This window comes from Oncorhynchus clarkii, chromosome 17 (genome assembly GCF_045791955.1).
Source record: "Oncorhynchus clarkii lewisi isolate Uvic-CL-2024 chromosome 17, UVic_Ocla_1.0, whole genome shotgun sequence".
Taxonomy (NCBI): domain Eukaryota; kingdom Metazoa; phylum Chordata; class Actinopteri; order Salmoniformes; family Salmonidae; genus Oncorhynchus; species Oncorhynchus clarkii.
Genome location: NC_092163.1, coordinates 54,996,086 through 55,008,899, shown reverse-complemented (window position 1 = coordinate 55,008,899; position 12,814 = coordinate 54,996,086). Strand labels below are relative to the sequence as shown.

Below are 12,814 nucleotides of genomic sequence, written 5' to 3'. Positions count from 1 at the left end.
GATACAGATCTGTAATGTAATGATCATTATTCTAACCAGGAGCAAATCTGTAATGTAATGATCATTATTATTACCAGATACAGATCTGTAATGTAATGATCATTATTCTAACCAGGAGCACTTCTGTAATAATGATCATTATTCTAACCAGATACAGATCTGTAATGTAATGATCATTATTATAACCAGATACAGATCTGTAATGTAATGATCATTATTCTAACCAGGTGCAGATCTGTAATGTAATGATCATTATTCTAACCAGATACAGATCTGTAATGTAATGATCATTATTATAACCAGATACAGATCTGTAATGTAATGATCATTATTATAACCAGATACAGATCTGTAATGTAATGATCATTATTCTAACCAGGAGCAGATCTGTAATGTAATTATCATTATTCTAACCAGATACAGATCTGTAATGTAATGATCATTATTCTAACCAGATACAGATCTGTAATGTAATGATCATTATTCTAACCAGATAGAGATCTGTAATAATGATCATTATTATAACCAGATAGAGATCTGTAATAATGATCATTATTATAACCAGATAGAGATCTGTAATAATGATGATTATTATAACCAGATACAGATCTGTAATAATGATCATTATTCTAGCCAGATACAGATCTGCAATGTTATGATCATTATTCTAACCAGGAGCAGATCTGTAATAATGATCGTTATTCTAACCAGGTGCAGATCTGTAATAATGATTGTTATTCTAACCAGGTGCAGATCTGTAATAATGATCGTTATTCTAACCAGGTGCAGATCTGTAATAATGATCATTATTCTAACCAGATGCAGATCTGTAATGTAATGATCATTATTCTAACCAGGAGCAGATCTGCAATGTAATGATCATTATTATAACCAGATACAGATCTGTAATATAATGATCATTATTCTAACCAGATACAGATCTGTAATGTAATGATCATTATTCTAACCAGATACAGATCTGTAATGTAATGATCATTATTATAACCAGATACAGATCTGTAATGTAATGATCATTATTATAACCAGATACAGATCTGTAATGTAATGATCATTATTCTAACCAGGAGCAGATCTGTAATGTAATGATCATTATTCTAACCAGATACAGATCTGTAATGTAATGATCATTATTATAACCAGATACAGATCTGTAATGTAATGATCATTATTATAACCAGATACAGATCTGTAATGTAATGATCATTATTATAACCAGGAGCAGATCTGTAATGTAATGATCATTATTCTAACCAGATACAGATCTGTAATGTAATGATCATTATTCTAACCAGATACAGATCTGTAATATAATGATCATTATTCTAACCAGGAGTAGATCTGTAATAATGATCATTATTCTAACCAGATACAGATCTGTAATAATGATCACTATTCTAACCAGATACAGATCTGTAATGTAATGATCATTATTCTAACCAGGTGCAGATCTGTAATGTAATGATCATTATTCTAACCAGATACAGATCTGTAATGTAATGATCATTATTATAACCAGATACAGATCTGTAATGTAATGATCATTATTATAACCAGATACAGATCTGTAATGTAATGATCATTATTCTAACCAGGAGCAGATCTGTAATGTAATTATCATTATTCTAACCAGATACAGATCTGTAATGTAATGATCATTATTCTAACCAGATACAGATCTGTAATGTAATGATCATTATTCTAACCAGATAGAGATCTGTAATAATGATCATTATTATAACCAGATAGAGATCTGTAATAATGATCATTATTATAACCAGATAGAGATCTGTAATAATGATGATTATTATAACCAGATACAGATCTGTAATAATGATCATTATTCTAGCCAGATACAGATCTGCAATGTTATGATCATTATTCTAACCAGGAGCAGATCTGTAATAATGATCGTTATTCTAACCAGGTGCAGATCTGTAATAATGATTGTTATTCTAACCAGGTGCAGATCTGTAATAATGATCGTTATTCTAACCAGGTGCAGATCTGTAATAATGATCGTTATTCTAACCAGATACAGATCTGTAATGTAATGATCATTATTATAACCAGATACAGATCTGTAATATAATGATCATTATTCTAACCAGGTGCAGATCTGTAATAATGATCATTATTCTAACCAGATGCAGATCTGTAATGTAATGATCATTATTCTAACCAGGAGCAGATCTGCAATGTAATGATCATTATTATAACCAGATACAGATCTGTAATATAATGATCATTATTCTAACCAGATACAGATCTGTAATGTAATGATCATTATTCTAACCAGATACAGATCTGTAATGTAATGATCATTATTATAACCAGATACAGATCTGTAATGTAATGATCATTATTATAACCAGATACAGATCTGTAATGTAATGATCATTATTCTAACCAGGAGCAGATCTGTAATGTAATGATCATTATTCTAACCAGATACAGATCTGTAATGTAATGATCATTATTATAACCAGATACAGATCTGTAATAATGATCATTATTCTAGCCAGATACAGATCTGCAATGTTATGATCATTATTCTAACCAGGAGCAGATCTGTAATAATGATCGTTATTCTAACCAGGTGCAGATCTGTAATAATGATTGTTATTCTAACCAGGTGCAGATCTGTAATAATGATCGTTATTCTAACCAGGTGCAGATCTGTAATAATGATCGTTATTCTAACCAGATACAGATCTGCAATGTAATGATCATTATTATAACCAGATACAGATCTGTAATATAATGATCATTATTCTAACCAGGTGCAGATCTGTAATAATGATCATTATTCTAACCAGATGCAGATCTGTAATGTAATGATCATTATTCTAACCAGGAGCAGATCTGCAATGTAATGATCATTATTATAACCAGATACAGATCTGTAATATAATGATCATTATTCTAACCAGATACAGATCTGTAATGTAATGATCATTATTCTAACCAGATACAGATCTGTAATGTAATGATCATTATTATAACCAGATACAGATCTGTAATGTAATGATCATTATTATAACCAGATACAGATCTGTAATGTAATGATCATTATTCTAACCAGGAGCAGATCTGTAATGTAATGATCATTATTCTAACCAGATACAAATCTGTAATGTAATGATCATTATTATAACCAGATACAGATCTGTAATGTAATGATCATTATTATAACCAGATACAGATCTGTAATGTAATGATCATTATTATAACCAGGAGCAGATCTGTAATGTAATGATCATTATTCTAACCAGATACAGATCTGTAATGTAATGATCATTATTCTAACCAGATACAGATCTGTAATATAATGATCATTATTCTAACCAGGAGTAGATCTGTAATAATGATCATTATTCTAACCAGATACAGATCTGTAATAATGATCACTATTCTAACCAGATACAGATCTGTAATGTAATCATCATTATTCTAACCAGATACAGATCTGTAATGTAATGATCATTATTCTAACCAGATACAGATCTGTAATGTAATGATCATTATTCTAACCAGATAGAGATCTGTAATAATGATCATTATTATAACCAGATAGAGATCTGTAATAATGATCATTATTATAACCAGATTGAGATCTGTAATAATGATCATTATTATAACCAGATAGAGATCTGTAATAATGATCATTATTCTAGCCAGATACAGATCTGCAATGTTATGATCATTATTCTAACCAGGAGCAGATCTGTAATAATGATCGTTATTCTAACCAGGTGCAGATCTGTAATAATGATCGTTATTCTAACCAGGTGCAGATCTGTAATAATGATCGTTATTCTAACCAGGTGCAGATCTGTAATAATGATCGTTATTCTAACCAGATACAGATCTGTAATGTAATGATCATTATTCTAACCAGATACAGATCTGTAATAATGATCGTTATTCTAACCAGGTGCAGATCTGTAAGCGCAGTGTGGAGGTGATGGATGCTGTGCGGCGTGGGGCTCAGCTAGCCATAGACGAGTGTCAGTTTCAGTTCCGGAACCGTCGATGGAACTGTTCCACACTGGAAACCATGCCTGTCTTCGGCAAGGTCGTCACACAGGGTACGCCTCAGTATGAGTAACTTATCGTAGAATAAATATACTTTTATATCTGAATATAAAAACTTACTGCCTGATCTGTGATGAATGCAGTTGTGTATTTATTGTCTGCCTGTTTATTTGTGACAGGCACTCGGGAGGCAGCCTTTGTGTATGCCATCTCAGCAGCCAGTGTGGCGTTTGCTGTGACCCGAGCCTGTAGCAGCGGAGAGTTGGAGAAATGTGGCTGCGACCGCACCGTCCATGGAGTCAGTCCGGAGGGTAGGACACACACACACACACACACACACACACACACACACACACACACACACACACACACACACACACACACACACACACACACACACATCTCAGATGTTTGACTGCTAACACTCTCTCTCTGTCTCTCTCTGTCTCTCTCTGTCCGAGTCTCTCTCCCTGTCTCTCTTTCTCCGTGTCTGTGTCTCTCTCTCTATGTGTCTCTCTCCGTCTCTCTCCCTCTCTCTCCGTCTCTCTCTCTCTCTCTCTCTCCGTGTCTCTCCCTCTCTCCCCATCTCTCTCCCTCTCTCTCCGTCTCTCTCCCTCTCTCTCCGTCTCTCTCCCTATCTCTCCGTGTCTCTCCCTCTCTCTCCGTCTCTCTCCCTCTCTCTCCGTCTCTCTCCCTATCTCTCCGTGTCTCTCCCTCTCTCTCCGTGTCTCTCCGTGTCTCTCCCCCTCTCTCTCCGTGTCTCTCCCTCTCTCTCCGTCTCTCTCCCTCTCTCTCCCTCTCTCTCCGTCTCTCTCCCTCTCTCTCCGTGTCTCTCCCTCTCTCTCCCTCTCTCTCCCTATCTCTCCGTGTCTCTCCCTCTCTCTCCGTCTCTCTCCCTCTCTCTCCGTGTCTCTCCCTCTCTCTACGTGTCTCTCCCTCTCTCTCCGTCTCTCTCCCTCTCTCTCCGTGTCTCTCCCTCTCTCTCCGTCTCTCTCCCTCTCTCTCCGTGTCTCTCCCTCTCTCTCCGTGTCTCTCCCTCTCTCTCCGTCTCTCTCCCTATCTCTCCGTCTCTCTCCCTATCTCTCCGTGTCTCTCCCTCTCTCTCCGTGTCTCTCCCTCTCTCTCCGTGTCTCTCCCTCTCTCTCCGTCTCTCTCCCTATCTCTCCGTCTCTCTCCCTATCTCTCCGTGTCTGTGTCTCTCTCTCTATGCGTCTCTCTCCGTCTCTCTCCCTCTCTCTCCGTCTCTCTCCCTCTCTCTCTGTCTCTCTCTCCGTGTCTCTTCCTCTCTCTCCGTGTCTCTCCCTCTCTCTCCGTGTCTCTCCCTCTCTCTCCGTCTCTCTCCCTCTCTCCGTCTCTCTCACTCTCTCTCCGTCTCTCTCCCTCTCTCTCCCTCTCTCCGTGTCTCTCCCTCTCTCTCCGTCTCTCTCCCTATCTCTCTGTGTCTCTCCCTCTCTCTCCGTCTCTCTCCCTCTCTCTCCGTGTCTCTCCCTCTCTCTCCGTCTCTCTCCCTCTCTCTCCGTCTCTCTCCTTCTCTCTCCCTCTCTCTCCCTCTCTGTCCGTGTCTCTCCCTCTCTCTCCGTCTCTCTCCCTATCTCTCCGTGTCTCTCCCTCTCTCTTCGTCTCTCTCCCTCTCTCTCCGTGTCTCTCCCTCTCTCTCCGTGTCTCTCCCTCTCTCTCCGTCTCTCTCCCTATCTCTCCATCTCTCTCCCTCTCTCTCCCTGTCTCTCCCTCTCTCTCCGTGTCTCTCCCTCTCTCTCTGTGTCTCTCTGTGTCTCTCCCTCTCTCTCCGTGTCTCTCCCTCTCTCTCCGTCTCTGTCCCTCTCTCTCCGTCTCTCTCCCTCTCTCTCCGTCTCTCTCCCTCTCTCTCCGTCTCTCTCCCTATCTCTCCGTGTCTCTTCCTCTCTCTCGTGTCTCTCCCTCTCTCTCCGTGTCTCTCCCTCTCTCTCCATCTCTCCCTCTCTCCGTCTATCTCTCTCTCTCTCCGTCTCTCTCCCTCTCTCTCCCTCTCTCTCCGTGTCTCTCCCTCTCTCTCCGTCTCTCTCCCTATCTCTCCATGTCTCTCCCTCTCTCTCCATGTCTCTCCCTCTCTCTCCGTATCTCTCCCTCTCTCTCCGTGTCTCTCTGTGTCTCTCCCTCTCTCTCCGTGTCTCTCCCTCTCTCTCCGTCTCTGTCCCTCTCTCTCCGTCTCTCTCCCTCTCTCTCCGTCTCTCTCCCTCTCTCTCCGTCTCTCTCCCTCTCTCTCCGTGTCTCTCCCTCTCTCTACGTGTCTCTCCCTCTCTCTCCGTCTCTCTCCCTCTCTCTCCGTGTCTCTCCCTCTCTCTCCGTCTCTCTCCCTCTCTCTCCGTGTCTCTCCCTCTCTCTCCGTGTCTCTCCCTCTCTCTCCGTCTCTCTCCCTATCTCTCCGTCTCTCTCCCTATCTCTCCGTGTCTCTCCCTCTCTCTCCGTGTCTCTCCCTCTCTCTCCGTGTCTCTCCCTCTCTCTCCGTCTCTCTCCCTATCTCTCCGTCTCTCTCCCTATCTCTCCGTGTCTGTGTCTCTCTCTCTATGCGTCTCTCTCCGTCTCTCTCCCTCTCTCTCCGTCTCTCTCCCTCTCTCTCTGTCTCTCTCTCCGTGTCTCTTCCTCTCTCTCCGTGTCTCTCCCTCTCTCTCCGTGTCTCTCCGTCTCTCTCCCTCTCTCCGTCTCTCTCACTCTCTCTCCGTCTCTCTCCCTCTCTCTCCCTCTCTCCGTGTCTCTCCCTCTCTCTCCGTCTCTCTCCCTATCTCTCTGTGTCTCTCCCTCTCTCTCCGTCTCTCTCCCTCTCTCTCCGTGTCTCTCCCTCTCTCTCCGTCTCTCTCCCTCTCTCTCCGTCTCTCTCCTTCTCTCTCCCTCTCTCTCCCTCTCTGTCCGTGTCTCTCCCTCTCTCTCCGTCTCTCTCCCTATCTCTCCATGTCTCTCCCTCTCTCTTCGTCTCTCTCCCTCTCTCTCCGTGTCTCTCCCTCTCTCTCCGTGTCTCTCCCTCTCTCTCCGTCTCTCTCCCTATCTCTCCATGTCTCTCCCTCTCTCTCCATGTCTCTCCCTCTCTCTCCGTGTCTCTCCCTCTCTCTCTGTGTCTCTCTGTGTCTCTCCCTCTCTCTCCGTGTCTCTCCCTCTCTCTCCGTCTCTGTCCCTCTCTCTCCGTCTCTCTCCCTCTCTCTCCGTCTCTCTCCCTCTCTCTCCGTCTCTCTCCCTATCTCTCCGTGTCTCTTCCTCTCTCTCGTGTCTCTCCCTCTCTCTCCGTGTCTCTCCCTCTCTCTCCATCTCTCCCTCTCTCCGTCTATCTCTCTCTCTCTCCGTCTCTCTCCCTCTCTCTCCCTCTCTCTCCGTGTCTCTCCCTCTCTCTCCGTCTCTCTCCCTATCTCTCCATGTCTCTCCCTCTCTCTCCATGTCTCTCCCTCTCTCTCCGTGTCTCTCCCTCTCTCTCCGTGTCTCTCTGTGTCTCTCCCTCTCTCTCCGTGTCTCTCCCTCTCTCTCCGTCTCTGTCCCTCTCTCTCCGTCTCTCTCCCTCTCTCTCCGTCTCTCTCCCTCTCTCTCCGTCTCTCTCCTTCTCTCTCCCTCTCTCTCCCTCTCTGTCCGTGTCTCTCCCTCTCTCTCCGTCTCTCTCCCTATCTCTCCGTGTCTCTCCCTCTCTCTTCGTCTCTCTCCCTCTCTCTCGTGTCTCTCCCTCTCTCTCCGTGTCTCTCCCTCTCTCTCCATCTCTCTCCCTCTCTCCGTCTCTCTCCCCCTCTCTCCGTGTCTCTCCCTCTCTCTCCCTCTCTCTCCCTTTCTGTCCGTGTCTCTCCCTCTCTCTCCGTCTCTCTCCCTATCTCTCCGTGTCTCTCCCTCTCTCTTCGTCTCTCTCCCTCTCTCTCTGTGTCTCTCCCTCTCTCTCCGTGTCTCTCCCTCTCTCTCTGTGTCTCTCCCTCTCTCTCCGTCTCTCTCCCTATCTCTCCGTATCTCTCCCTCTCTCTCCGTGTCTCTCCCTCTCTCTCTGTGTCTCTCCCTCTCTCTCCGTGTCTCTCTGTGTCTCTCCCTCTCTCTCCGTGTCTCTCCCTCTCTCTCCGTCTCTCTCCCTCTCTTTCCGTCTCTCTCCCTCTCTCTCCGTGTCTCTCCCTCTCTCTCCGTCTCTCTCCCTATCTCTCCGTGTCTCTCCCTCTCTCTCCGTCTCTCTCCCTCTCTCTCCGTGTCTCTCCCTCTCTCTCTGTCTCTCTCCCTCTCTCTCCGTGTCTCTCCCTCTCTCTCCGTCTCTCTCCCTATCTCTCTGTGTCTCTCCCTCTCTCTCCGTCTCCCTCCCTCTCTCTCCGTCTCTCTCCCTATCTCTCCGTGTCTCTCCGTGTCTCTCCCTCTCTCTCCGTCTCTCTCCCTATCTTTCCATCTCTCTCCCTATCTCTCCGTGTCTCTCCCTCTCTCCGTGTCTCTCCCTCTCTCTCCGTGTCTCTCCCTCTCTCCCTATCTCTCCGTCTCTCTCCCTATCTCTCTGTGTCTCTCCCCCTCTCTCCGTCTCTCTCCCTTCCTCCAGGGTTCCAGTGGTCAGGCTGTAGTGATAACATAGCATACGGAGTGGCCTTCTCTCAGTCCTTCATTGACGTAAGGGAGAGGAGTAAAGGACAGTCCCCCAGCAAAGCACTCATGAACCTACACAACAACGAGGCCGGGAGGAAGGTATGACCTATCACAACAAACAAATATGTCCTAGTAAACTCAACAGCAAAGAAGAGAACAGGAGATAAAAACATGCATTCTTTCCGTCTCCCTGCAGGCCATCCTGAGCCACATGCGTGTGGAGTGTAAGTGTCATGGCGTGTCAGGTTCCTGTGAGGTAAAGACCTGCTGGAAGGCCATGCCCCCATTCCGCAAGGTGGGCAACGTCATCAAGGAGAAGTTTGACGGCGCCACAGAGGTGGAGCAGCGCAAGGTGGGCACGACCAAGGTCCTGGTGCCACGGAACTCCCAGTTCAAACCTCACACAGACGAAGACCTGGTCTACCTGGAGCCCAGCCCCGACTTCTGTGACCACGACCCGCGCACACCAGGCATGCTGGGTACGGCGGGGCGGCAGTGTAACCGGACGTCGAAGGCCATTGACGGCTGTGAGCTGATGTGCTGCGGCCGGGGCTTCCAGACAGAGGAGGTGGAGGTGGTGGACAGGTGCAGCTGTAAGTTCCACTGGTGCTGCTACGTCAAGTGCAAACAGTGCCGCAAGATGGTGGAGATGCACACCTGCCGGTGATCACCATGGAAACCCCCAGTGGAGACCCAAACAATTTCCCCACTCTCTCCCTCCTCACCTGCACTTGGGGAGGGAGAGAGAAAGGGAGGGTGGGGGGGGGGGGGGTGTTTGTGGTTTTCCTCTACCCCCTATTTCAAAGCCACCCTGATTCCTTTTACAACAGACCACGGGAACAGCCAGCCAGACAGAGGACAGGTTCATGCAATGTTAAAGGAACATCTTACACACGCACAGGATGTAAAATCTAAAACGGCAAATATACACTGAGTATACTAAACGTTAGGTGGCATAGACTGACCAGGTGATGTCACTTGTTAAATCCACTACAATCAGTGTAGATGGAGAGGAGATTGTGTACGTGTGCCATTCAGAGGGTGAATGGGCAAGACAAAAAATGTGAGTGCTTTGAACGGGGTATGGTAGTAGGTGCCAGGCACACTCAATATTAGGAAGGTGTTTGGTATACTCGGTGTAGGTTTTCCAAGTCCCAACAGAGTAGTTTCCCTCCCCCTCCCACACTCTCAGTTGATTCTAATTCATGTGATTGCTCTTTGTTTTGTTTTTTAACTTATTTGATATTGTGAGTGATTTGGGGTGGGTGAGGTTGAGAGTGGATTGAAGAGGAGAGGGGAACTGAAGGTAGGACATATTGGACCTGGGAAGGGGAGAGGGGAACTGAGGGTAGGACATATTGGACCTGGGAAGGAGAGAGGGGAGCTGAGGGTAGGACATATTGGACCTGGGAAGAGGAGAGGGGAACTGAGGGTAGGACATATTAGACCTGGGAAGGGGAAAGGGGAACTGAGGGTAGGACATATTGGACCTGGGAAGGGGAGAGGGGAACTGAGGGTAGGACATATTGGACCTGGGAAGAGGAGATGGGAACTGAGGGTAGGACATATTAGACCTGGGAAGGGGAAAGGGGAACTGAGGGTAGGACATATTGGACCTGGGAAGGGGAGAGGGGAACTGAGGGTAGGACATATTGGACCTGGGAAGAGGAGAGGGGAACTGAGGGTAGGACATATTGGACCTGGGAAGGGGAGAGGGGAACTGAGGGTGGGACATATTGGACCTGGGAAGGGGAGAGGGGAACTGAGGGTAGGACATATTGGACCTGGGAAGGGGAACTGAGGGTAGGACATATTGGACCTGGGAAGGGGAGAGGGGAACTGAGGGTAGGACATATTGGACATGGGAAGGGGAGAGTGGGGGAGCTGAGTTTTCCCTCCATCTTGCTGCTGCTTCACTGGATGTAAAGGGAGAGACACGCCTGCCTGTCGGTCTGAGAGAACAGACTTTACCGCCCAGAGTAGGAATGCTGACTCACAGACATTGTAATTTGTGGTCCAGGTGTACATGACCGTGTTGTGTTGGGGTTGAGTAGCGGTTTAGTTGTGTGGACATTTGTCCCGTTTTGCCCTGATGCTGCTCCACTCATGAAATCAGTCACAAAATCAGAATTACTCACAGAAGAACACACAGAATCAGTTATGGGCTGGAATTCAATCTGATCGCGGGTTATAGGTACTGCAGCTCTGAAATGTCATGTTCACATTCGTGGAGATCCCATTCATGATAAACGCTGCATAAGTCTACTCAATCGGAAATTGCCTTTAAAAAACCTTAATGCCTATAACACACAATACAATAGAATCCAGCCTTAGTCTGTGTCAGACCAGGAGGAAGTTTGCCCATACAGATACATACAGACAGATACATACAGACAGATAGATACATACAGACAGATACATATATACAGATACATATATACAGATAGATACATACAGACAGATACATACAGATAGAAACATACAGATAGATTCATACATACAGACAGATACATACATACATACATACATACATACATACAAGGCTGGGTGGAGCAGAGATGCTGTGCAAGATGACTTAAGCACTTTTCTCTCCGAGCGCACACACCACACACCACACACCACACACCACATACCACACCACATACCATACCACATACCATACCGCACCACATACCATACCACATACCACACCACACCACATACCGCACCACATACCATACCACATACCACACTACACACCACATACCATACCACACACCACATACCACACACCACACACCACACACCACACACCACATACCACACCACATACCATACCACATACCATACCGCACCACATACCATACCACATACCACACCACACCACATACCGCACCACATACCATACCACATACCACACTACACACCACATACCATACCACACACCACATACCACACACCACACACCACACACCACACACCACATACCACACCACATACCATACCACATACCATACCGCACCACATACCATACCACATACCACACCACACCACATACCGCACCACATACCATACCACATACCACACTACACACCACATACCATACCACACACCACATACCACACCACATACCGCACCACATACCACACCACATACCATACCACATATCACACCACACACCACATACCATACCACATACCACACCACACACCACACATCACATACCATACCACACCACACCACATAAAATACCACACCACATACCATACCACATACCACACCACACCACATAAAATACCATACCACATACCACACCACATAAAATACCACACCACATATAATACCACACCACATACCATACCACATACCACACTACACACCACATACCACACCACATACCACACCACATTAAATACCACACCACATACCACACCACATACCATACAGATACATATATACAGATAGATACATACATACACCATACCACACCACATACCGCACCACACACCGCACCACATACCATACCACATACCACATCACACACCGCACCACATACCATACCACATACCACACCACATACCGCACCACACACCGCACCACATACCATACCACATACCACATCACACACCGCACCACATACCATACCACATACCACACCACATATCGCACCACACACCGCACCACATACCATACCACATACCACATCACACACCGCACCACATACCGCACCACATACCATACCACATACCACATCACACACCGCACCACATACCATACCACATACCACACCACATACCGCACCACACACCGCACCACATACCATACCACATACCACATCACACACCGCACCACACACCGCACCACATACCATACCACATACCACATCACACACCGCACCACATACCATACCACATACCACATCACACACCGCACCACATACCATACCACATACCACACCACATACCGCACCACACACCGCACCACATACCATACCACATACCACATCACACACCGCACCACATACCGCACCACATACCATACCACATACCACACTACACACCACATACCGCACCACATACCATACCACATACCACACTACACACCACATACCATACCACACACCACATACCACACCACATACCGCACCACATACCATACCACATACCACACCACACACCACACACCACACACCACATACCACACCACATATCATACCACACCA

General features: G+C 46.1%; 1 protein-coding gene across 1 annotated transcript in view; it reads left to right on the top strand.

Moving 5' to 3' along the window:
* The window catches only part of LOC139369839 (protein Wnt-4a), a 33,249-nt gene extending 23,951 nt beyond the window's left edge, over nt 1–9,298 (top strand). Inside the window, exons 3-6 of the mRNA XM_071109119.1 lie at nt 3,956–4,109; nt 4,236–4,367; nt 8,570–8,712; nt 8,810–9,298. Coding sequence (XP_070965220.1) covers nt 3,956–4,109; nt 4,236–4,367; nt 8,570–8,712; nt 8,810–9,280 — 900 coding nt within the window. The 3' untranslated portion in view covers nt 9,281–9,298. The remainder of the gene's footprint in view (nt 1–3,955; nt 4,110–4,235; nt 4,368–8,569; nt 8,713–8,809) is intronic.
* Nucleotides 9,299–12,814: the final 3,516 nt, after the last annotated feature.